The following is a 26,853-nucleotide window of genomic DNA, read 5'->3' on the forward strand; positions in this document are numbered from 1 at the left end:
ACCATGTCAACTGGTTCTCTAAATCCACTGTAAGAAAACAAGACTAGGCTATGGAGGGGGAATACTGAGGATCAATGTCAATTTATTTTCCAGTGATTGCCAAGTGAATATAAAAGTTGGGCTATCGCTAGATTTAAAACCCCCAAATTCTCTCTCTCTTGCATACACGCCCCCACACACCCATGCACCATGAGCACAGTTAGCTTTTCCTATGTCAGCAGGTATGGGACAGTTCGTGGTTACAAATTCTTACTGTCTAAAATCTCACTTTACATTTTAAAGTCATCCTAATGTTCTCAATATGCCACACACCATAGTGCCTAAAGTTCTGTGCAAATGCAACAAAAGAACATTTAGTTCAAAAAGTAGGACCCCTTAGCTGTAGGACCATAGAAGTAGCTCAGCTACTTCTCAACTAGATGGACAGATCTGTCCAAGATAGTGATCCATATGTTTTTATTTTTTTAAAATGTTGCATTCACAAGCACCTTCAGCTGAGACTCTGATTTAGCAGAACATATCTGTAACTTAGACTAGGTCATGGAATGGAAAGTTAACAAGAACAACAATCTCTTCAAATTACCTATTCCTCACTAATAAGTATCAAGGAAAACATGTATAAGTTTCTAATATGTAGGATTAAAACAGTAGTTCCTACACCATACACATTTTAACATAAAGCCAATGTTGCATTGCCTCATTTCTTATTTTATTTGACCTTGTGACAACTCTTCTTCTCCCAACACCCATGTGTTGAACACTATATTATACCTTCGTAATTTCTGCTCTTGTGAGAGATGTCAGGAAATGTGAAATAGCCCGTCTTGTTACCTTTGGCTGGGTAACATGCCCACCTCAGCCTGAGGTGCAGACATGCTGGAGAGATGGCTGGAGAATCTCCTCCTCCCAATGGCACCCATGAGGTATGCTTCGTGTTCACTTACCACACTGGGCATGCTCACGGAATCATCTAGAGGGGGTAGGATGAAGAATCTCTCACCTTATGTTTTAATATCTGCTGTAAGCCACCTAGTGGCTGGGGTATAACAACAACAACAACCACCACCACAACAACAACCACAACAGATGGTAAATTGTTTCACATATAGCTTTTGGGGTTAATAGTTTCATGGCTGCCAAAATTCAAGCTGTCAAAACAGGGACAAGCTTTACCCCTATAATAAAGCCTTCTGGGAGAAAGCCCTACTGGCTTCAATGGGACCGAGTCCCAGGTTATGTGTGTACTGGATTGCAGACCTTAGTTACATATCAGAATGAAAATGACTTCAAGAAGTATAAACCAGTTTGCTTGTTTGTTTTGTTTTTCAGCCTCAGCTTGAGTAATTTAAATCTACTTTTAATAATAATCAGCTAAAAATGAAATAAATTAAAGCTTGCCGCCTTAGTTCGAACTTCAGCAGAGCATTTGTAGCAGTTGTAACAGGAAGAGTCTTCCCTTCCTAATATAACTGTAAAAATGGCAGCAAAATCCTACAAATATACAAAAAATTCAGCTCCATGATAAAAATAATCAAAATGTTTTTATAAACCCTCTCAAATATAAGAAGTATAAATATAAAAATCTAAGTTCAAAATAATGTACATAAAGGCAATATTTGTTAAGAAAAAGATTACTCTGCTTTTTTAATTGCTTTTTTAGTCCGTATAATTTAAATTAATATGTGTCCATCATTTAATTGTCCATATGGGCAAATCGCAGCGCAACAGCCATGTGTTTAAATTTGTGTTTGTATCTGTAGCAGCCATACAGAAAATAGAGGGCCAATTTTCACTTTCAGTAATAAAGGGAAGGGGCAGGATGGCAGTTTACCTCCCTGTAGCCCCTCTGCCTAGTGCTTTTCTCCTAGATGAATGAATGAATAAATTTATTTAATAAATCTGTATACCACCCATTATCCAAAGATCACAGGGTGGTTCACAGCATAAATCACAAAATACATAATGAAAACAAGAACAAAACAAGCCTATAACCCCCTCCCACAAACACTTTTAAAAGAACAAGGCCTGGTTGAACAGTAACGTTTTCACCTGGTACCTAAAGGTGTATATGAAAGTGCCAGGTGAGTTTCCCTAATATTATTTCTAGTATTAGAGCACAGCAAGGAAAAAAGCTATGCCAGAAGAAGACTGTAGACAGGTAAGCTGGGAGGTTGCAGCAGAGCAAGAGATGGAACACGGCCACTCCAGCAACTCTGCTGAAAGACCCCAGGCTCTTTCGTCCCTCCACTGTCACCTGGCCGCAGCCATTGCATCAGAGGAAGGGAAGGGGAGCAGAGTATTTCCACTTGCTCTGCTGAGATATCAGCTCCATCCATCTCCTTTCCCTGAACTGTTTCCATTCCAGTTGGCCATTATAAGTAGTAGTATGTAACTTTAAGAACAGCTGCCTGCCTGTCTGCCTTTGCTTGTGTACTTCTTTTCCTCTCCATCCTTCCCCATCCCCGCCCCATGAGATCAATGCTATTTTTCTAGAAAAAGAGGTGGCAGAACTCACCATGAGCACCTCCATTGTTCTCTTAGAATGGCAATGGCGCCCACCTGAAAGGTGCCAGAACTGAGTTCCAGCAAGTTCTGGCTGAAAAAAAGCCCTTTATAAGACGTATCTTAGATTATAAACCTATGGGCAGATAATGCCTTGTTTTTATTGATCTTATATAAACTCCTCCGGGAGTAAAAATGCTTCAACTCAGGGGAAGGATTGTGCACACCTCCCAATGCATCTCCCTCTGCCCCAGGCTTTTTAGATGACTGCAGGGGATCCAGATTTAAAGAAACAGGCCTGCTGCCACATCACCACTGCAATGCTGGGTACTTACTTTCTTCATCTTCCTCATCTGTCCGGCTTAAAGTATCCTGGGAAGCTTGTTGGGAAGGCTCACTATCCTGTTCCCACACAGTTCCAGTGCCAGTGTTGGAGCGCGACATCGTGGCGAGACTCAGTCGGTATGCAGAGGTAGAGGTGCCTGCAGTGCTGATGGAAGTCTTACCTTGGTAGGCTGAACAAATGAAGGTGGCGGAAAAGAGGTGCTCATTAAAATGAAAGTTGGCAAGACTTAGTTCTTTTCCACAGCAGGAACGAAAGGAGGAGGGTCAGTGATCTGCAGATTCTGAGCCATTGGACGTGCAGGCAATGTAAAGAGAAGCTTTCCTAATGTACTTACTTTAACTCCATGATACTATAAAGTTACAAGAAGCACTTCCCTGAGACTGATTGAATAAATGTCATGTAAGACATTTATCTCACCATATTTGATGGGCACCAGTGGTAGTCACTGGTTTTCAATTACACTATATATCTAGAAGATATTGTCTCACCACCATCCAGGTGGCAATTATTTCTTTGCAGGACTTCAACCTTAAGGGATGTCAATGTAACATTTTACAAAAGCTTTAAAAAGTTAAATTATTGATCCTTTCCAATTTCAGTTTTAGAAGTGATATGTGGTTTAATGCATTGTGCTGTTGGTTAAGTGATGATTAGTGTAGTATGTTCTTATCTGAGGTGCATCTTTTCTCAACTGGCTTTTATTCATCGATTTCCTCACCTGACCCACTGTGCACAGCCTCCTTGAGGATCTTTAGCTCATTGTTGAATTCCGCAATGAGAGAGCTCTTGCAGAGAGGGCGTGGGATGAAGCGCCGCTCCAACTGGTCAGCAATGTGCTGTCGAGCGGTCATTTCTTCATGATTCTCAGCTGGCTGGGCTAGCAACTGGGGGTGAGGGTGGTCAGGAAGATCCAGGAAGAACAAAAACAAAAGAAGAAGAGGAGGAGGAGGAGTTTGGATTTGATATCCCGCCTTTCACTCCCCTTCAGGAGTCTCAAAGCGGCTAACATTCTCCTTTCCCTTCCTCCCCCACAACAAACCCTCTGTGAAGTGAGTGGGGCTGAAAGATTTCAAAGAAGTGTGACGAGCCCAAGGTTACCCAGCAGCTGCATGTGGAGGAGCGGAGACGCGAACCCGGTTCCCCAGATTACGAGACTACCGCTCTTAACCACTACACCACACTGGCTCAAAACAAAACCAGTTACCGGTAGTTTTAAGTCAACACTCTCAGTGATTCTGCAAGTGACCCTCGTAACACTCAACAAAGATATTGGTTCAGTTTTGTAATGCCAGTTCCGTTTTTTTAATGCCATCTGGTTTTGTTTATATTTATAGGTTTATAAAGTTTATATTTATAAAAATAAGAAACACCATCAAAATACTGCTTTAAAATTAAGAGGAGGAGCCATAGCTCAAAGGCAGAATGCCCACTTTGCATAAACCTCAGTTTCAATTCTAAGCTCGTCACTTGAAAGGATCTTAGGTAACAGGGCTTATTAGCTCTCTGCTTGAGACCATACAGGGGTCACTGCCCGGTCTTCCACTTGTCCATCCATTCCCAACAGCAAGGTCTGGTGGAGTGGCTGACTGGGCTTCCTCACCCACTTGCTTGCTTACTCTAACGCTGCCTCAGCTCCTGACAACCAGCACTCCTTGGCCAGCTCCAGAGGCACCATTTGCCTGGGAAGCTGGTAGCCAGGGCTGCTACAACAAACAGCTGTGCAAGCCTTGGGGAGGCAGAGACGCAAGAGGGCATCAGAAGGCGGAGGGCAGGAAAGAGGGACAGAGGCCAGTGTTGCCTACTGCATCTCTGACCATCATTCATGGCACCCTAGGGTGCCATGGCACACTGGTTGAAAACCCTTGGTCTAGAGCAGGGGATGTCAACCTGGTCCCTACCGCCAACTAGTGGGCGTTTCAGGATTCTTGGTGGGCGGTTGGGGGTTCTACGGCACAAGCTGAATCCTCCTTCCATTGAGCACAGGGGGTGGTAAGGAAATTTTACCATCAAGAAAGATGCATTAGTGGGCGGATGGTATAAAAAGGTTGACTACCCCTGGTCCAAGGGACGTGGGTGATGCTGTGGTTTAAACCACAGAGCCTAGATCAGCGGTTCCAATTCCCCTGATGGGGTGGGCTCCTATTGCTTGGTCCCTGCTCCTGCCCACCTAGCAGTTTGAAAGCATGTCAAAGTGAAAGTAGATAAATAGGTACCACTCTGGCGGGAAGGTAAACGGCGTTTCTGTGTACTGCTCTGGTTCGCCAGAAGCGGCTTAGTCATGCTGGCCACATGACCCGGAAGCTGTCTGCGGACAAACGCCGGCTCCCTCGGCCTATAGAGCGAGATGAGCGTGCAACCCCCGAGTCATCCGCGACTGGACCTAATGATCATGGGGTACCTTCATCCTGACCTTTACCCCTGGTCTAGAGACTCAACACCTTTGAAATGTTTCCTGCTCTTCCTTTGAGGCAAACAACAGGGGTACTCAAGCCTGTTTAGTATCCAAGGAATACTCTCTCACTTTTCAGAGTGCTACTACAACAAAGCATTCCTCGCTCCTCCCCTCCCCCCATCTGGTTTATCAATGTCATTTCACAAGGAAATGGCGATTAACATTAAAAGTAGCTTTACCTTGCACTGAATGAAGGGTCGAAGAAGCACAAAGATAGGAATTCGGGTGCGAACAATAAAATCTATGAAATCCCACAGAGCAAGCCCTCCTACTTTTCGCAAAGCCATCTCTTTGACCTGCAGGCTTAGCCAATACCATTGGCTGCCAAGCTGACGCTCGAAACAGACAAGGATCACCTTCAAAGCTAAAAGCAAAACAAATGTCAGAAGAATTAAAGTTCTATGTGGTGACAATACATGCAACACTTGCATGCATAAACGTTAGCGTGCCCAAAGCCTTTCTTCGTCAGCTTCAAGCTCTTCACCAGAAAGCAGACAAAATGTTGTTTATTGATTATAATTCTTACTCTGACTTTTAGTCTAGTCATAAATTCATAAAAACAATTTAAGTTTCCTGTTCCCTCTTCCTCCACCAGCAGCCGTCTACATTGTTCAGCAGAGCTCCTGATGAAGCTCTGAGAGGCTTCGCTTTTTTGGAGGGGGGAAAGAGTGCAAACAGGCCCCACTGTTGTCTAGCTGGGCACTGAGAACTGGATGCTGGACCTGATCAAGCACAACTCTTCTTATGCTCTTTCTGGTGGGCATGCAAGAGGCCTCTGGAATATAACAGGTTAAACATACATCCACACCACCCAGAAGACGGCATGTGATTTATATTGCAGTCACAACAGCTTCCAAGGATTTCCTTCCAGATTTCCCTCTGTGGCTGAGTGTAAGACAGAGCAGGTAGAAGGAAGAAGAAAGGAAGGAGGAGACAATATGAAGACAAACCAAGAAGAAAAAACACCCTCTGTGGCCTGGAAGGTGCAATATGTCAGCCAAACTGAGATAAATGTGCAGAAGCCCCTGTATGAGAAACATCCTCCTGATCAGAATAAGAGGGAGGGGCTGGAGACCTTCCAAACCTCACCAGAAGGAACACGACTAGCCCAAAGTTCTTATCTGTGACTGGCATACAGGAGGCCTTCAGAATACAATGCAACTTGCCCAAGCTAACTGCAATACCAATCAGGAGGATCAGGTGGCTGAGCACCCTACTGACGAAAGCTACTTCTGCTTATCAATCTCACAGTGTCTAGCAGCTCACAAGTCCATGTAGCAGCCCTGCAAATCTCGTCCAACAGAGCATTAGTGGAAAATGCTGGTAGGATGGGCTATAATATTAAGCAGCCATGTCCTGAACCCACCTAGTCAAGGTCAATCTAAACACCTTCTGCCCCAATGTATTTGGCTATTAGGTGCAAACAGATATTCCGCTCTGCTGAAATGGCAGGTTCTTTTGACATCTCTGATGTCCAGCTTATGTCATGCCCACTGAGAGGGTTGGGAGAAGAATTAGGACAGAAAGAAGTTACAGGAAGCTCTTGATTTTTGTGACAAAGAGGACTGATATTAGGAAGGAAATATGGTTTAGGCCCTAGTACTATTCTGTCTTCCTTAAAGGCACAATGTTGGAATTGATAGACAGAGCCTCCAATCTGGAGATCTCTTCAGACTGGCAATAATAACCACAAGAAAGAGTACCTCAAGTGAGGACAGCCTTAATTAAATAGTCCTAAGAGACTCAAATGGAGGTTTCATTGTTGCTTGCAGACCAAACACAGGCTACACATGGGGAAATAATGAACCTTTGGTCCAGTGGTCCCTCTCCCAGGGAAGATGAAAAGGGCCGTGGTTTCCCTTTTAAGAGTGTTTGGCTTGAACCCACCCATGCCAGCCCAGCCTGCAGGAGTCTCCAGATGTCTCCTGTTTCCAGGCTCTGAAGATTTATATGCTTAAATCTGCACTGTTTGAAAAATTATAACAACAGAATAGGAGAGAAAAGAGAGAAGCAGAGAAGACAAATGAGACAGAGCCCTTCCTGTTCTCCCAAAATATCAGAAAAGAAAAAATATAAATTAAGGGAAAGGGAGTGGTGAAGAGACAAGTACAAAATAAACTGCAGAAAGTAATGTGTGCTAGAAACAAGGAGAATGAGCAGCTTACCAGGCACCCAAACTGGAGGAACAGCCTTGGGAGCTGCCTGTAAGTAACTGCAGTTTAGGCCACATGCCCCTGGCTCCCTTTAGCTGTTGGGGAGTGGGGTTGCCTACTGTGTTCTGCACACCTCCTGCAAGCCAACCAGAGAAAGGAAACTTTTCTCCAGTGAACCTCCTTAGTTTGACTTTACTTAGGATCCAAGCCAGAGCTTTTAGATCACTCAAATGTCACCTCAAACATGATGCTCTTCAGGGGAAGCAGTTTACATGTTCAGCTGTGAGCCATCAAGTGTTAAGACGTCAAATGATGAAATGTCACATAAAATCAATAGATAGAATCAATAGATATCAATAGAAAGAAAAGCATGCATGCACCAACTCTCAGTTTCCTTTATTTTCTTTCTTTCTTTCTTTCTTTCTTTCTTTCTTTCTTTCTTTCTTTCTTTTTGTTTCAGCTCTGGCAGACAGAAGCTTTCACTCACCCAGGTAGGCTGCCTGGCTAGTGGATTCGGCTAGCCCTTCCTTCCGCAAGTCCTTCCCTGCGTCCCCAGGGGTGGAGCAGTGGGCAGGAGAGCTCTCCAGCATAAAGTTCTTACTGCGGGAAGTGCTGATGATGCGAGGTGGCAGCAAAATATTAATGACTGTCTGGAGCAGGAGGAGGACCTCTGGCTGCTCCAGCCAAGGGCTGTCTGCATGACACCAAAGGGAAAAGACATAGAACAGGTCAGGAGCTGACTCACCAAACAGGTTCAGCACGATTGATGCAATATGAACATTCGGCACACCCAACTGGTCCCCCTCTACCTTCTCCTCCTGCAAGCAAAAGCTGGGGTTATTCTACAACACCAACATACACAGCACCTAATTTTAACCAACATGATGTTTATGCTCACTTGCACTTTCCCCACCCTCTCATTGTCCTTTGACTTTTAAGGACAGGTTCCCACCAGGGTTGATATGATCAGGTGAGGGGACACCCTTCCTATTTCTTTACTAACCCCAAGGCAATGGTTCTCAACATTTTTCTCTGGGTCACACTTTCAGGATAAAAAAATGCTTGTGCTACACAGAATATTGGAAAACAAAAAGAAACGACACCTAGAAGGGCTTGATTGATAACAAAGAACACAACTACTTTATAATACAGTCACGGGACATCCAGAATGTATAAAACAATGCAGCTACGTAAGAACATGAATCATTCCCAAAATATAATTATAAATGAGCCTCATACATATGTACTTTAAGTATGCATACAAACTCTATGAGAGGTGGGAGCCTGCAGTATCACTTGATACTCTTGCTCTCATTTTGAAAATATATCTAGCCATATTCTGCAAACAAAAAATGTTATGTGGCAGAACAATTTGCTCAGGTGAATGAGCCCTTTGGAAAATAATCGGTCATACTGAATTAACTGTAATGTGAAAAGCAGAGTTTGAACCACTCAAGTGGCATGGAATTCAGTGAAGAGTAGCTTAAGTGGCTTTCTAGTTTGGTTCCATTTCTTTCTTACACATAGGTGGGGTGTTTTGTTTTTGCTTTTGCTCTGCCAGGATAATCTGTCTTTCATTGATCTCAAAAAGAGGAGCTCCTCTGTCAAAGAGTGAATTCAGAAAACACAGCTGAAATAAAAGGACACCACAACACCCTTTTCCTTTTGTTTGTCCCCTACAAGCCCAGCTGACAACACACCACTTTAAGGATGCTCCTAGCAGAAGAAACATAGAGGTGGACGGATGCACAGACATTTTCTGGTTCGGAGAGGCAGCAGGGAGGGGGAAACAGAAGAATCTTTCTGTTAATCAGACCTTTGCTTCCTGATCCTACTGTGAGCACAAATGGAATCAGTAGATTTAAAAGCATTCCTTCCCTTCTCTCCTGATTGGTGAATGGGGAGATCACGTGGCTTAGGGGAAAATCTTCTTTCAAAGCCTGTGCAGTAATAATAAAAAAGAATTAAAATATTGTACTGGTAGAGTATAGGGGTGAAGTATAGTCAAAGAAAAAGGGATCCATCAACACTTCGTTTACACAATGCCCTGTGTCCACATCTGGGTGAGTTCACCAGCTTGGATGACATCTACAAAAGACTCAAATTCCAGTTTCAGCATAATCTCTTAAATTTAAATCTGGAGTTTAGCCCCATATTGTTTTGCTTGATCCTGAGGCTTGATATGCCAAATGCCAAAGATTAATAGCAGTAATTGTGTTCTGACACTCTGGAAACAGGAAGGCTTTGCCAGTGACAAAAACTACGTGAAACTGAAGCAGCTTTGTCCAATCTGGGGTATAAATAAATTATTATTATTATTATTATTATTATTATTATTATTATTATTATTATTTGGACTACAACTCCCATCAGTCCCAGCCAGCACAGCTGAATGCTGCTGTGGCGAATGGAGTCATGTCTGTGCTTCCTGTGGTGATGGGAGTTACAGTCCAAAGCATATTGAGAGCACAATTTGAGCAAGGTTTGTAAGTTCTTCAATACTTACATCTTAGGTGTGAATTGTACTTAGGGGTGTGCAGAGGCTTTGTGTGAGAGCTGAGTGATGAGATGAATTAGGGTGTTTCAGGGATCTCCCCACTTCAAAGTCAAAACATGATGTCAATACCTCCCTGAGTCAGATCGGAGTCCCCACAAAGTCATGTCACTCTGTTATTCTGTTTCTGTGCTCTTTTGTGCTGTATTGCCTATATATTTCTTTTTCTCTAGGTTCATGGGCTTTGCAATAAGTGAGGCCTTTTGGAATATTGCCTGCAGGGCACTATAGAGGTCTGAATTTTGATGCTGTTGAAGAACAGCAGTGTAGGATTATTATTTTTTAATTTAGACACTTAAAAAAAGTCCATTGCTCTGCTTTAGCACTACAACAGAGCTCTTCAGGACTTCACAGGAAGAGTTGTAGGACCTATTGGAGACCTGTAAAAGCTTATCAGAAGACAAAAAAAAAAACCACCCCAAAGAGAAGCTGGTGTGTGACTTTAAAGTTTTTAAATATTATGAGCAAGAATACACACTTCCTAATTCATTTAAGCTAAGAAAGAAACAAACGCACACTCCCAATTAAGGGATCATGGAGGAAAATGAACCCCTTTTATTTCCCTTATAAAAAGCCCCTGGACTTATTTGTCTGCAATTTGTCAGGCTTAATCTACTCTGGAGGCTCCTGTGCCTGTAAATTTAATCTATTTTGGCCAAGAGGGGGGAAAGGTATGTCCATTGTTATGTTTCCCATTACATAGGACAGGGGAACCACAGACCTTTATTGCACACAGAGCAGCTCGGAACCCAAAACACAGATCAAAGTGGAGTGAACACAGTGACTCAGAGAGAGTTTGGAATTTTTAAAAATGCACAGATACAATGCAAATTTTGGAACCCACACACACACATAGGATTTGAATGTGAAATGAACGGACTCTCAAAACAACGTGAATCTTATAATGATGTATTTCCAACACTGCTGCAACTTAATAGTAATAGATAAACATGTACCAACTCCATCTGAAACATATTAACTGTGAAATGGTTTAGGTTTTTGTGGGTTGTTTTTTTTTTGAAAATTCAATATCCATATAACCTTGGAACTACAAAATTATTTCCTAAGAGTACGTGACTAAAAAACAAGAAACATGTTTGAAGGTGCATACATCTGCTGCCACAGACTGACATGACTACTTCTAGCTAAACTGAATGTATTATATTAACTCTCCCTGCCCCCCCCGGTCTGTTAATGTGTTTATTTAAAACATTATACACCACTTTTCCAAAGCTGACCCCACTCTCAATCAAAATACACTACTGACATCTTTCTTTAGTCATGCATATGCTTCAATTTCTCTAAATCTGTGCTTTGGTTCTTTATTCCTCCCACCCCACCCCTTTTATCATGACTCTCTCTCATCTAGACTCTGAAAAAGCCCCCTCTTGATTCTTTTCCAATTAACCTGGGCAAAGTACAGTAGGTTAGTCAGAACATAGAAGGACTACATCATTCCACATGTGGACCAATCTATATGTGTAATATTTCTGCACAAATCTAGTGCTGTTAGGAAACCTGGAAATGGGGCTGAAAGCTTGCCTTTGCATTTAGTAGCTGAGAGCCTTTCCCCTCACTACCTTAAATTGGTGCCAACAAAGAAGTCCAGGCAACATGGAAGCCTGAAAAACCTAAAGCACACAGCTTGCATTTTGTGAGAGAGTAGCACTGTAACTCACTGAACAAAATTATTACATTTCCAATATTAAAGATAGGTAAATATAGTATTTGATGATTAGTATAAAAAAATTACTCTATGCATTTATACTTTCTGTGGTCTCATCACACTGTTCAAATAACAGTGTGATGAGACCACAGAAAGTATAAATGCATAGAGTAATTTTTTTATACTAATCATCATTAGTATAAAAGGTTAGTATGTAGTATACTAAGGTTCAGTTTACCCAAATGTCCTATAACAACAACAATAGTTCAATACAGTTGGACAGAAATAATTAATCTAAGAATCTACACTTTAGAAAAGAAAGGAATGCCTTATGTGAACTTCAAAAAATCCTAAGATTCAAAAGTCATAACCAATTTCTCATTCAACTAATAACGGTTTGTGAGGTGTCAATGCAAAGTTTGAAATTACACAGGAATTTTCAGTGGCAAAATAGCTGGTCCTCGTATTGCAAAAAAACAACAAGACATCATCAGCGTACATTGATCTAGTCATTTCAGTGTGAGAATTTTTTTAAATTTCAAAGCTTGCATACCCATGACCTATACAAGTCCTGCAGTTCTTCACCTCTTTTGTTCTTGTTCTAATCCTAAAAAGTAACCATGGTTATCTATCTATCAGTCATGAGAAGTACAACTACCATTTGTGTCAGCTCTTCGGTTGGTTTAAACCTGCATAGTCCCAATGTGACTTCAGTGGGGCTATGCTAAACTGGTACCCACCGAGGATCTGGACAATTGCTAAATGCCATGGCATTCCAAACTATTAACATATTTGTTGGGAAATTTTCATTTTGCTTCACAGTTTTTGCCCAGCTTTCGCAGAAAACAAGAGCACCAATGAGTTGGTGTCTCAACCACATGATAAGCAAAGCCTGCTGAACAGGCAAGGCAGTCACACCTGAATCTGCAATGCTACAAGCCGGACAACAGCTGTGCTGAAGGGTAGAGGTGGCGAGAGATAAGGGCTGAGATGAAGAAGGGGCAATCCATCGGCCACACTGGAAGGTCCTACTACTCCCATCACCTGCAATACAAACACAGCACAGCACCATGACCAACTATTGCAATTCCATCCATGCCATACCCTCCAGTGTTGGTAAGGTACACACTTCAGGTAGCGCAAGACTGGGGTTGCTCTGCGATTATGAGTCCTCCACAGTGTCTTGCGGTAGCTGGGGCCAGTAAGGAAAAGGAGTGGTTCTAACAGGAAGTGGGTGGGGAGGAAACAGGGACTGCTACAGGGTTAACCAGAGGGGTTGGTCAGAAGGCACAGGGAAAACCAGTACATTTAAGAATGTACCCAGTACTAGCCCTGAAAAACCAGCACTGTACTGGTAGAAGGAGGAGGGGTTGGAGGGTATGCCATGTAGTTACCGTACTCAATAGAAAAAGGTACTGAAATCACAGTGTTTCTAGTTGGCTTGAGCTGTTCCCTTATTATGTCATGGTAATGTCCTGAGTCAGACCTAGACTGGTTTTTATACAATGTTCAGACTCTCCTGTATGGATGTGCTATTATTTCAAAAGTTAAATCTTGATGGGGATTGAACTGTTTCAAATCTATGCCTGCAAAATATTTTCATTTAGAATGAATTATGTTGCTAGAATGCTTTGAGGTTACAAAAAATGAACCCCCTTCAAAGGGTTTTGTTCAGCTTTGCATCTGTTAGTTAAGAATACAGTCCTTATTTCACTTGCATCCAGTGGCTACTCCTACTCTCTAGATGCAGTTAAACATTAGTTCTAAGCAATTTGAAGGTGTCCTGAGTTTAGATCTTGCTAGAAGTTCCCTAAGAAGTTTATGGCTGACACAGGTTTCTTGCTAATATGTTGTGATGCTGAATAAATATGAATAAATATTGCTTGAATGACTAATAGTCACCTTGCTTGGCTCTACTTCAACTTGTATACTTGTAAGTAAACAGAAAAGATTGAAAATGTCTCCAGCGGTACTTGCAACCACCTGGGGAAGTGGAAATTCCAATGACTGATCAAATAAGCTGATAACTTCCAAGCAATGTGGGACATAACAGGACCATTCAGGGTCAGGTAAAGGACCCCTGGACAGTTAAGTCCAGTCAAAGGCTGGATCAAACCAGGGGTCCATTTAGACCAGTAATCTGTTTTCAACAGTTGGCCAGCCAACTAACAGGCAAGGCACAAAGGCAACAGTCCTTTCTACTGTGTGTCCTTCAAAAACTGTATCATTATCACTGAACATGGAAGTTCAATTTTGCCAATATTACTAATATCCATAAATGTCCTCCATTAATGCATCTACTTCCCTTTTGAAACCATCTGTCAATATATCTTGTGGATATAATTGTCTAAGTCTACTTTTATTGTATGTATGGAGAAGGAAGGTTCGGTGCAAAATGCTTTGCAGTACTGGATAAGCAGGCAGATAAATGCTAAGATACCATTTCTCCACTCTCTAAAGTGTTTTCTGTATTACAAGTTATATGTTTCCAAATTATGGTTTTCTTTACATCATTGATGGGTGCCAGCAAATTTGATCAAGCATTGTTTGTGAAGGCTTGTCTGGAGCAATGATCCCCATTAAAATGGCAGACGTCCAGGATTTGCATAAATTCTTAACTTGAATGAAACCTTGTGAGAGTTTAATTTCAGTATAGGAACTGTCAAGATCTAAAACAGAATTGTCTGCTACTGCACAGACTTGTTCCAGTGGCTCTATACCCCCTTAAAGCAATCTAAATGTACAAAACACACAGCAACACCGAGATGGATAAAAATGTCCAGTTTAGTTTCTCTCAGTTTCTCATTTTCTGCTCTTAAATTCAGTTTGCCGCATTTCTGCTTCAGTTTCTGACTTGGCTTTTAAAAACGTCATCACAAATATTTATCACCATTTCTGTATACATTTCTGCTGTTGTGCACATTTTTGCAAGCAATTCCCCCAATATAAAGCATTTTGTAAGTTATTTTCACCACTAAATGCATTTTAATGCACATTACCACCCCCCCCAATATATGTATTTTGTATGCATTTTGTTTGGAGAACTGCAATGCAAAATTCAGAACAGGGAATATTTTGAGGGATAGTTGTGTTTTGGGTTGCATATTATTTCAGGAAGTGCAAATTAGGTAGGCTTGCATTAAAATGTGAACCAAACTGAATTTCTCTTTCACCCTGATAAAGGGGCAGAAGGATCTGAACATTGTACAAGAAAATCTAAAAGTTACTTTAGACCAGGGACATTACAAATGTCAAAGCAAATTTAGTTTAGTAATTCATCTAGCCAATTGCTTATGCCCTTTTGCAGAGCGATAAAAAAATGTTGTCTTTCAACAACTTGAGACTGAGTATGTTTCCAGCTTCCCCCATCCCCTTCCAACTCCTCTACCAGGTGTGTGCAGTATCCACCACTCTCCAACTTGCAGCCCTCAACTCTCGGCGCAATATGCAGGAATGGATTTTCAAAATGGTGCATGGAAAGCAGCAAAAACCAGTCACTGGGCTTAGGCTATGGGCTTCCTCCCCATTCGCTCCCCATGCACCACTTTAAAAATGAACTCCACTATTTCTAGTGTCAGTTAAATAGCTTATTTCCATGAGTAGGACTGGGACTGGAAATGGGGAATCTCTACCACAGAAGGAAGTCTGGTAGATGTGCAGGAGATTGGAATGTTGGTTACTCACCAGATTGACACAGACATTGATCAGTGACCTAAGGTGAGGCAGGAAGGATATGATTGGCTGCCTCTGAAGTGTCAAACAAACCCCTTCAATCAAACTGCTGGCAGGCTCCCACTCAACCTGTCGCCTGGAACACAACAGTAGGTGGTGTTAGGCATCCGGCTCCACCCAGAAACCCTGCACAAGGTGACTGAGACAAAAGGACTCTGAGGGATGCTTCAGACAAGGGCATCTCAGATGGCAAAAAATTGCATTACAACAAGTGCATTTTACCTACACTATTCAGAAATCAGGGAAGCACAGAAAGCACTGCAGAAGAAACTGGACCTACAGCAAAGAGGTGTTGCCATGAGACTCAACAAACGATAGAAAAATATCCAGATCAACAATCGAAAGGAGTAGGAATTGGTGTGAATATGCAAGAAACTAACAACGTGGTGTCCTGTGAATTTGTTTTAAACAGACATACTGCAAATGGCAATAGTATGCTTCTCCTCCACTAATTTCAAAGGATATATATTCTCCCCAAAATGTAGGCTGATTGCTGCTTCAAATCTCTATGGAGAAGGGTATTCTGAATTTGCCCATCAGAAATAAAACACCAGATTTCTGCTGGGATTTTGAAATCTGAAGTAGAATCCAGCAGATCTAGTACAGTCATACCTTGGAAGTCAAACAGAATCTGTTTGACTTCCAAAACGTTCAGAGACCAAAGCGCGGTTCTGATTGGCTGCAGGAAGCTCCTGCAGCCAATCAGAAGCCATGGAAGCCTTGTCGGACGTTCGGCTTCCAAAAATAGTTCACAAACCGGAACAGTCACTACTGGAAGAAAACCATGGAGAATGGTAGTGATAAGGAACTATGATAAGGACTTGATTCTGTGATTAAACCAGGGTTCTCCAGTTCAGATGTAGCGGACAACTATGGCTTAACACAAGACAAGAATGAAGCACCAAAGATGTCAGATGACCGAGGGGGAGGTGGGTAAGAGAGGAATGCTCAACCCCAACCATGGTTTATAAAGCTGGGAAGTAGTGGCCAAACCCCTTTGCATCCTGGCTTTTCCTATGACAAGGGATAATTATAACAAGTGGACTTTCCAAGGTTCCAATCAGAAAAACTTCACAAGCAGAATTAGCTTGTCTTCCTGACACAATGTCACTCTCGGAGAGCAGGAAGGAATTTCAACATTCAAGTCCCTAGGGTACTCCTTAATGCTTGAAAAATGAAGAAACAATATTTTTTTTAAAAAGGGTAAGATTTGGAGAACAAAATAATAGTTTGGGATGGCACACACATCAAAATACAATTCAGTTTCCATTAACATCATTTTGATACACACTGGTTACAGGAAATAAGGGGAGGAATAATGTTTAGTTTATTTCATCTCATTGGGAAGATGAACAAAGACAGTCTTGATATGGATATTTGCCCATGCAGATAAGAAATAATTAAATCAAATTTATACAACTTTAGCCTAGTTCCAGATTACTTTTTCTGGGAAGAAACTTGTTGCATGATACGTTAAAGACTAGCAAATGTATTGGGGCATAAAACTTTGTGGACTGGATCTCACTTTGTTAAATATTTTTTGGGAAATCCCCTTAGCTTTTCCATGTCTTTTCCATGCCTTTTCTCACACGTATTTTATCTAAGCAGCTATCCAGGTAACATGTTTCAAGATCCAGTATGTTCTCACACTCAGATGACTAATCTGAGCCATATGTTTGCTGATGTAGCTAAAACATGCTAGAATATCATGCAGGAAAAACAGCACTGAGGGAGTTCATCCACACTTCTGCCTGTCCCATGCCTAGAAAGCACGGGTCTAAGCGCTTTCCGCCTTGTCCCACTCCTTTCCCAGGGAAAAACAGCTCTTTAGTGCTAAATCAGTGCAAACATCAATCTGGAGAAAACTGTAATTGCCGTTTGCTCCATCTGAGTGATAAGAGTGTTTTTTCCCAGGGGAAAGGAGTAGGACCAGAGGAAGTGTGCATGAGCCCTGTCTCAATGACTTCTGAAACGACCTCATTTTTCTTTGCCTTTGCAAAATAAGACTATTCATATGGCTTTTTAAGTTCCAGAAAGTTTAGAACCCTGCATTTAAGTGCATTTTAATACAGTTACAGACAGTTACAACAAAACGTATTCACGGTCCTACAGAATTTATATCACATATGCTTCATTCTTAAAATCATGAGATTTTAGAAATGACAAAATCAACAAAAAAAAGTATTATTCCTGGGCACCTGTTTTGTGGTGGATGCCATATTTTTACCAGTTCTGCTATGGTTCGTCATAAAAGATGCATTTCCTCTATTGTTGTCTCACAAATGTGGCCGCATGCATATACAACAATAGGAAAAATACATTTATTTATTTTTTGCTGTGAGAGTTCAGTGCAGCAAAACACTGTCAATAAAATGACATACCCTTCCTTCAAGGCTTGCAACAACAGAAACGGACCCTTGTAGGTTTCCGTCATACATGCTCACCTCAAAGTAGGCATCTTGTGAATTTTATTGAACATACGATCCAATCGCTTTAAGATGAGGATTAAGGCAGGCCTCACTGCCTCAGCCGTCCAGTCAGTGATGGGCAGCATCTCCATGATGTATCGCCGGAGCCCACGGCTCTCCATCGTCTGGGTGTCGTAAGGTGCCAGCTTCAGAAGGGAATGTGCAATTTCTGCCAACCTAAAATTACTGCTCGTTAAGAGGGAAATCTCAGATTCTACCAAGTGAGCCCCTTTGTAGAGAGCCACAACCACTGCACAGTGGGAAAATACACCCCATTCAAAAGAACGTTAAGTGATCTAAGAACACAACTTCCAGCACACTTGAGGCTCACAGTGAGCCAGAAGTGGGTCACCATTTTGGCCCTGTGGGTTACAGGTGGGGATGGGGTGGTGGTGGAGGGGCACAAGCCCATAGGCATGACCAGAACCTGCCGTGCCAATACAGATTAACACAGAGACATTAGCACTCAGTTACACATGTGTGCACATACCCCACATGGGTGGATAGAAACACAGGGAGGAGCCTCCCTGAGAACGCATAGCACCATTGAATTTGTGCTTCCCAAGCCTAGCTGTTTGTGGTTGGGGGGCACAATTGAAGTGGGGAGATAAAAGCACGGGACAGCTTACCAACACACAGAAGATCACTACCCTCCCCCATGCTACCTACCCCCCAGAGCCCAGTTGATGGGCAGTAGTGAAAAATGAGTGGAGCTCTCTAAGGCTTGGTGGGCTGCAGAGAATGGCTGTGGGCAATGGGCTGGCCACCACTGCAACACTCCATGGCAAAACTAAAGGAACATAAAAACTTAAGAGACTTAAACCTATGAGTGCACTATCAGTTTCACTTTGCTCCAGACAATGTCTGAGTGGCTCAGCAAGAAAATGTCCTATGCATGTCTTTCTATCATTTTTCGTAACAAGATTCAAAACAGCCTCAGCTCAGTTTTAGTTCTTGATATTCATAAAGACTAAAGTAAGTGAAGCTGTTAAAATACACAGACCAAACTTTCATGAAGCTGCAATCACTGAGAGAACTTGCTTTTAAAATGTTTACATGAGGAACCTCAACCACAATAGAAGCAGCTATTTGTTTCCACAGCCAAGTTAAGTATTACACTAATTCAACTGGAGACACAACTTAAAAAATCATAAATCAATGGCATATATTGAGTAACAATGTATCAGCAGGTCATGAAGAAAGTTAGAAACCTCTTGAACTCCATCCTGTAGATGTAAAAACAGCTATAAAGCAACCACATGTAGGATCCAAAAATGCACAAATCAACTGCCCAAGGATTACAAGTAAGAAGGTCAAGGGCTCTCTTCCCCTGATATTACAAATAAGTGCTAAACATGGATGCCAGATTTGATGGAGATATAGATAGCTATATAAACTAAAATATGCACCAGCTGTTTGTCTGAACTTGTAAGCCCTTTGCCATCAGCTGCAATTAAAACAGGAAGCCTCTAAATAATCATAGTTTCCTATTTCATCCAAAATGGAAACCTATGGTTAACTGCGTCAGAAAAAGCCAGGATATTAAAATATAGTTTGCACTTGATGTATTAACAACCTGGCTTGTTGCAATGCTAGTATACAATTTCCTACAACAGCGGACACTAAGGTTAATTAGTAGTTTCCTTGTTTTATTATGGGTCACATGACAGAAGTGGCAAATAGGTTCTGTGCACAAGCAGGAGGCTTGTATACATATTTAGGCTTAATAAACTGAGCTATGATAACCTGTTATTTCTGATAAATACATCTTACTAATTCCACATGGTTTCCCCAACTACCAACTCTAGCTGAGCTTTTAATGCTAAATGTTTCTTGTAAATTTCCATCCACAGGTTCAAATCCTGCCCCTGGAACAAAAGAGGACAAGCCTGCTCCTTCTTCTGCATGCCTATACTGCCTCCCTTTAATCTAGGCTAACCCAGAACTCAACACCATGCTTTAGGTGGGGCTAACAGTTTCAGCTAAAGCAATACAAAGAGCTTGCAATTTAACAAGTCTGGGTGTAACACAAAGTCAAACTATGGCCTAGCTCCAGGTTGCGCAGCAGCAGCAGGACCAAGGGATGAGCAACGCGCACACACGTTTATGCTTAGCCATGATTTGGTTTATGCATGAGCTTGTCTGTTGTCAAAAGCTTTAGGATTCTCCATAAAGGTGTTGTGATAACATTAAATAAAGCTCCTGCAATATATTACCATATATGCTTCAACAATTTGATATATGTTTTACATATTTCATATATATACTGTACATATTTCAGACATATACTTAATGTGTTATTAAAATAATACCTCATATGAGACTTAACATCCAGCAGCTCTAAGGAAGTCACTCTGGGCTCTCCAGCTAGGTTCTGCAAAATCTTCAGTCTGGGGCCACAGTGTTTATAGAACTCAGTACAGATATTCAACAGGGACTCACGGGGTCTCCTGAACTCCTCCCTAGCAATGCGTTCATCTAGCTCCTCGCGCTGAATGCCTTGGCCTTCCTCCAGCAAGTGAAGGTTTTCCCTGAAGGGAAAGATGCAGAATATGAAGGTGCAAACAGAGAAAATGCACTGATAAACTAAAAGATTGTAACAAACTCCTCCTTTTGAACCCATGAAAATCATGGCTTGGCTATCGACAGAAAATGAAGAGTGAGCAGCTAGGGAGACTAGATAGAGATAAAAAGTCTATTGTCGATTTCCCCTTGTAGCAAATTGTTGACATTGGAACCCAGGGAGAGAGAAAACTGCAGAGGTGTTCATCACAAATGCTAAGGAGACTGGGTGGCAAACTTACAGTACCTGATAAAGTGCAGTTTGGCTCCTTGATCTGGGTATCTAGAAATACAGAGGGAAAATGGTATAAGGGAAAAGACCGAGGACCTTAAATACACTTTGGACCCCTTCAGACAATGCTCCCATAGCATGTGGTGAGCATGCCTTCCCTCCCAACACACTTATTCTGCTTTTGACACCACCTGACATCCATGCATGGGTGTAACACTTCAATGGAGTTGTCTGTGCATGAACTCCAATCCATAAATGCTCTGCCTCTATGCCCAACGGGTGTTCTAAATTCAGAATACCCCATCAAGTGCAGAGGCAAGCCTTCACCTTAGAGGTGATGGGGGCAGGTGGAGAGGTATTGGATTGCTTTGGTTCAGTGCCCAACAGGTGCTCTGAGCACCTGAAGTGGTTGTTCCTGACAGTGCTCAGGCAAAGCAGCCAGCCTTCAGCCAAGAGCAGAGGTGGGTGGCAGAGGCATGGAAGATCGCATCTGCACCCAATGGATGCTCTGAGCTTGGAATGCTCTTAGGCACAGAGGGTAGCCCACATGCCTCCTGTCTTCAGCTTAATGCAGAAGGGGAGAGGGAGAGGCACATTGGCTTGCCTCTGCCTGGAGCTCCAGCCTGAGGTTCATCTTGCTCAGTAGAACTTAGATCCCCTCTTGTCATGGGGAGGGTTAGGGGTGGGTAGGATTACTGGACCCTATGTATGTTGTGTGTGTATACAGTTTCATGGGGAAACAAGGAACCTCCTCTACACACACATGCATTCTAGCTCTGCTCTCCCGGTGCTGTAAGCAGATAACAACATATAATTGTCTTCTCTTTCATGTTGTGCTTGCAAGTTTCCTGTGAGTATTGGGCAGGCTACTGCTGGAAACAAAAGAAATTGGGAAAGATGGGCCTTTGGCTTGATCCAGCAAGGCAATTCTTACGTTCTTCTCCCAAAGCCATAGTCCCAAACTCCATGTTTCCCCATGAAACTATGTGCACACGCATACAATATCATCAGGAACGTTAGGAACTGGAGCTTGGATCAGCAAGTCATAGGACAGCCCCAGTTAATTACCTAGTATTTGTTCCAGACGACATAGTATGGTTAGCAGTAGTGGTTCCTTTATGGCCTTGATCACAGCGACTCATCTGAGGGGCAGTCATTGGCCTGTTTAATGGGGAAAAAAGGCAGGGTCAAAAACTAATATCCTGGTGACAATTTTTGCATTTACCACAGAAATGTGAATTTTTATCACCCAAATGCTGTGATCAAGGTCCAGTATTTGCTTTTGACCTCAAGTTTTTCACCTAAACAGATTTTGCTAATTAAATATTGAAATAAAACACCCCACACTTTTTGTATCATATCTGAAGATTGTGCTGATCTGAATTCTCCTTTGGCAATTCAGATCAGTCCTCATGAAAGAACACCTATCAACTTTTACAACAGGGACTAACATGAAATAATTTTCTTGTGTTCTTCACTTCCTACGTTCTCCATGGTCACAGTCACAAAAGTGGAGCAGCTCACCTGGTAAGAACTTCTACACTGTACAAGAGGGCTTGTAAGGATGTAGCAAGAGCAGCTGTAGCAGCAATCTCCTCTCGAGCCGCTGTCACTGTCTCCACTTGGGAAGTTTGCCTCTTAAGCCTCTGCAGGTAACAGGGAACCAGGGCTTCAAGGACCATCAGCATCTGAAGACTGAGCCCATGTGAATCATGTGAGGATGAAATCAATCAAACCAAGGGTGCACCCAAGCATACAGAATTCTAATAATTTGAACAAGCATATAACTTGCTCCCTGCTTCTTCACACAGCACTGACGGGCTAGGATAGCTTCCTTGGAGCAATATTTTGAGTTTAACAGTTTAATAATTAAAGAAATTACGATTATAGTATAATAATTACTAAACAAATGTTTAATTGAATAAAAATACACTGCACTGTTAAAAATCAGGCAGCCTACCTGAAACAATCAGGGTAGGTGCTAAGAGTAAAATGACAGCTCTAAAAAACGTTTCACGATCCAACAAGAGGAGCCATGTGCATATGTTGGGTGCTATGTCATGTTTACTGAAGTAGAGCAAGCAGTGCACAAGCACAATCCTAGGCATATGGTCTTCAAAGCAACTGACAGTCAGAAGCAAGCACAACTTCAACTCCTGAACAGCTCTTCTATTCCCTAGAAATATACACACCATTTAAAAACTTTTTAAAAAGGCAACTTTGGAAAAGGTTTAAATCATACATAGGGCCATAATTTGCCCATATTATACTTTTTTAAAAAGGAGACATACAGTGGTACCTCGGTTTTTGAACAGCTTAGTTCACAAACAACTTGGAATTCGTACACCGCAAAAACGGTAGTAGGTGTTCTGGTTTGCAAACTATTTTTGGATCCAAACGTGCTCCATTCTGAGTGTTGCATTTCCATTTTGAGTGCCACACTTCTGTTGCCTGCTCTCTTGCCGCCTGGCCTGGACTTCCCTGACTCAGTGCTGGGGTCATGGCGGCTGCAGGCAACATCCAGAATTGGAGGTGGGAGTGGTTGATGCTGCAGTGGCGGCAAAGGTGGAGGAGGGACCCAGCACCGGGCGGCAAGCGAGCGGGCAAGGGATGTCGCCACCCCCTAGGGCTGGGTCCCTCCCCCACCATTGCCACTGCAGCATCAACTGCCCGATCCTCCGCTACCAGGGGTCACCCATAGCTGCCGCTCCAGGCCCCAGAGCAATGCCAAGCGGCTAGGCCCCAGCAGTCACAGGGCGTGGGGCGGCACGGGCCGGATGCAGGTGCTGCCGTGCAGGATGATTTCTTCAGGGAGGAGAGCGTGCCCAAGTGGCGGAGGCTGCTCATGCCAGCCCTGGAGAAGGTGCTGGACGGGGAGGGGAGGCATCCAGAAGGGCTGTGTGGGGGGGGAAGCAGTTTTAGGGGGGAGAAAGGGCTAGCGGGGGGGGGGGGAGAAGCCAACTGGCTCCTCAGAGAGAGAATTTTTTGGGCCTTTCCTTCCCCCCCCCCTTGAACCTGGTGCACAATGACAATGGGTAGATCACTGCCAGTTTTTGATACTGGGTAGTAGATTGCAGCCTGGTTTATTGCTTTCATTTTAAGGATCAATGGTCTTGTTAGATAGTAAAAGTAATGTTAAATTGCTGTTTTAGGGGTTGTTTTTAAAAGTCTGGAACGGATTAATCCATTTTGCATTACTTTCTATGGGAAAGTACGCCTTGGTTTTGGAACGGACTTCCAGAATGGATTAAGTTTGGGAACCAAGGTACCACTCTCTCTCTTTCTGCTAGGCTCATGCCATCAGAGTTTTATTTGCAAATGCACTCAAACTCCAACCCCGAAACATAGGTTACCTTCTGAATGACTCAGGGGCATATGCAACAACTGTTACACATAACTTTATGGCCTCGCTGATGGAAAAAGTCAGGTCCTCGTTGCCGTAGCAGAAATCTGCAAAGGGGGGGGGGAGTAGATTATAAATTCTGTGAAATGGGGGTGACACAATAAGGAGGAGAGATCTATTCAACAAATCAACAGCAGCCCAGTAAATTGATTACTGAACTGTAATCCGATATTCTGTGGGCTTAGCCACCCGCTCACCATGATTTCTTAGGCAAGTAATTCTCTTTCTATTGCAGATCTTGATTTGTATAATAGGATTTATCCCTGAAGGTTTTTTATGATGATAATAATGGCACAAGAGTAAATTTGACCTACAATGAACTTTAGCAATAGGTTTGGTTATTAACCTAAATATATTGCAGCCTAAATTAAATACACCCACCCACAACAGACTTTTGGCCTTAGCAATCTCCTTAGCACTGCCAGGGCAAGATGCTGCTGCCGTGAGATCAGAGCAAACAAATCCTCCCTTCCCTGCTCACTTCCTTCCTGCTAACAGTGACGGCTCCTAGGCACCATGTCCGATGTTGCATACTTCTCAGCTATCCTACTTTGAGCAGGACACCCCGGAATTACAGAAGTTATCCAGACTTCTGATTGGATCCCAGGTTGTCCTATTTTGGCTCCTGCGCTCTGGTGCAAGTTAGCTGGCTCCCATTCAGACATTGTTGGACTCTCCCATCAGCCCTAGCAAACAGTGCTAATGGTCGGGCATGATGGCAGCTGGAGCCCAACAACATATGGAGGGTCACAAGTTCTCCATCCCTGTGCAAAATGGTTTGGAAAAGGTTTGCCAGTCGGAATTGTCATGGCAGCTGAAACTGTGCATGTCAGAAGCACTTCGGCTGCTGCACAACAGTTCAGCAAGGAAACTGTTTTCCCACAAGGAAAATGCCAGCCCTTCCACTAGGCAAACTGAAGCAACTGCCTCAGGAGGTGGGCAGGCGCGGTGGCATATTGAGCCCTTGGGCCCACCACTGGTTGCCAACAAGTCCTGCTGCTGCTGCCCACCGAACAGCAAGACCTCTTGTATCCAGCTCCTGCCTTGCTCTGAGTAGGCCCTCAGAACAAGACGTTTTTCCTGGAGTGACTATGAAATCACCTGTGCCATTGCTGCAGCGATGCTTACTTTTAGAGTTAAGGAGGCAGGGGGTTGAGAATGTAGAGGCTTGAAAGAAGCCTCAGTGTGCTTCAGGAGGACAGGCAGGTGTTTGCTACTATGGGAGAGTTTGTGTGTATTGCAATGGGCAGGTCTTGAGAGTCTGTCCAAAACAAAGGTTGGATGAATGGACAAATTGTGGCAGACAATAACTATTGTATTTTTAATACTTTATAAACAGTTTTGTGTACTGCCTTGGACTGCCAAAAGGCCATCTATAAATAATTATATAAATAATGTCCTTCATGCTGATAAAGTGGGGTGAACACATTGGCATTTTAAACCTAAATAAATAATAAGAGTTGAAGCTGAAGTATGTTCAAAGGTTAACAGAAAAGACATATTTATTTCATAAAAAAGCTAATTCAAAGAAACTTTGGAAATACCTAATGATTTTAGAGGCTTTTCTGCTTTCACTAGTTCCAGAATGTCCAGGTTGTCAGGAGTGTCTCCTTCTAAGGACTGCAGCAGATCAAACAGGCACTGAGCCGATACGCCTTTGCTGGGTGCATTGTTTGTTGCATCCTGCATTTCAAAAAATAAATGTAATTCTGATTTTCAGGTTCCATTTACAATTTGTTACACTTACAGATGGAAGTAGCATCATATGTATATAGTGATATGTTTTACAAAAATTCTACTAGCTTGAATCCAGTACTACAGGGCGATTGTATGTTACATGTAGAAAATGGAGATCCCGCCCCCCCTCCCAAGGCGGTCTAAACTTCTGAGAGAGATACTGAACAACACTTTCCTGTGAAAGATCAGGAAGTCAGTTCCATGAGCCCCACAGCACTGTCAGGATCAGGCTGGGATTGGTAGGCCCAAGCAGAGGAGGAGGAAGAACAGACAGAGAGACGGCTGAACTGTGGGAACCTGGGTTGAAGGAGGGCAGATTACCTTTTCCGCCCCAACTTCAGCCATTTCGCAGGAGAAGCGGGGATGCCAGATCCTGCTTTGTGAGAGCCTCAATGGAAGTTGGGGAGTGCTTTGATCAGCCAATATGGGATGCTGAACAGGAGGTGGCAGCAACCGAACAGGAGACTGAACAGGAAGATGCAGCCCTGTCACCTAGAATTAGGTGCTGGATTTGTATATGGGAGCAGGAACCCCTCCCCCCACCCCACCCCGCAATGGAACATGCGCTTGCAAGTTCGACATTCCCACAAGATGAGAGAGTTTTGCAAGTGAGTGCCCCATGAGTCATCTTTAAAATCTTGGAGGTAGGGGGAAGTTGTTGGGAATCCATTTGTACTCACAGGAAACTCCAAGAGAGGAGCCACACTGGCAAACAATTGTAGTACAAAGGGTTTACGATGTAGAATGTAAAACTGACGGCAGGCAAACTCAATTGCTTGACGGAGCTGTGGGTTGCTTTCGTAGTCAGCATATACCTGGACAGAGAGAAAACACTAAAGGTACTATTTGATTGATAGGCATGATGACCCATTGCAAAGTCACACTCTAAAGTTCCACATTTCACTGTTCCTCCTGTTCATTATATGGATGGATGGATGGACAGACAATTTGGATTTCATATTTCTCTACAAAGGCCACGACAATGTGGCTCGTGTCCTTAAATCATGTGAAGAACTGAAACGCTATGTTCTGAAGTGACCAAGTGC

At 42.8% G+C, this 26,853-nt stretch overlaps 1 protein-coding gene across 11 annotated transcripts in view; it reads right to left on the reverse strand.

Annotated features, from left to right (window-relative positions):
• UNC80 (unc-80 homolog, NALCN channel complex subunit) overlaps window positions 1-26,853 on the reverse strand; it is a 168,882-nt gene that overhangs the window by 15,226 nt on the left and 126,803 nt on the right. For all 11 annotated transcript variants that reach the window (XM_083702366.1, XM_083702367.1, XM_083702365.1 and 8 more), the window contains 16 exons: window positions 26,488-26,622; window positions 25,615-25,753; window positions 24,021-24,117; window positions 22,192-22,362; window positions 21,736-21,828; window positions 20,683-20,718; window positions 20,186-20,404; window positions 17,850-18,050; window positions 15,358-15,481; window positions 12,592-12,717; window positions 9,270-9,393; window positions 7,941-8,147; window positions 5,480-5,664; window positions 3,567-3,732; window positions 2,838-3,017; window positions 832-970 (listed from right to left, as the gene is read on the reverse strand). In XM_083702366.1, the coding sequence (XP_083558492.1) occupies window positions 832-970; window positions 2,838-3,017; window positions 3,567-3,732; window positions 5,480-5,664; window positions 7,941-8,147; window positions 9,270-9,393; window positions 12,592-12,717; window positions 15,358-15,481; window positions 17,850-18,050; window positions 20,186-20,404; window positions 20,683-20,718; window positions 21,736-21,828; window positions 22,192-22,362; window positions 24,021-24,117; window positions 25,615-25,753; window positions 26,488-26,622 (2,342 nt within the window). The remainder of the gene's footprint in view (window positions 1-831; window positions 971-2,837; window positions 3,018-3,566; window positions 3,733-5,479; window positions 5,665-7,940; window positions 8,148-9,269; window positions 9,394-12,591; window positions 12,718-15,357; window positions 15,482-17,849; window positions 18,051-20,185; window positions 20,405-20,682; window positions 20,719-21,735; window positions 21,829-22,191; window positions 22,363-24,020; window positions 24,118-25,614; window positions 25,754-26,487; window positions 26,623-26,853) is intronic.

The sequence above is a fragment of the Podarcis gaigeae genome (genome assembly GCF_964106915.1).
Source record: "Podarcis gaigeae genome assembly, chromosome: 1".
NCBI classification, from domain to species: domain Eukaryota; kingdom Metazoa; phylum Chordata; class Lepidosauria; order Squamata; family Lacertidae; genus Podarcis; species Podarcis gaigeae.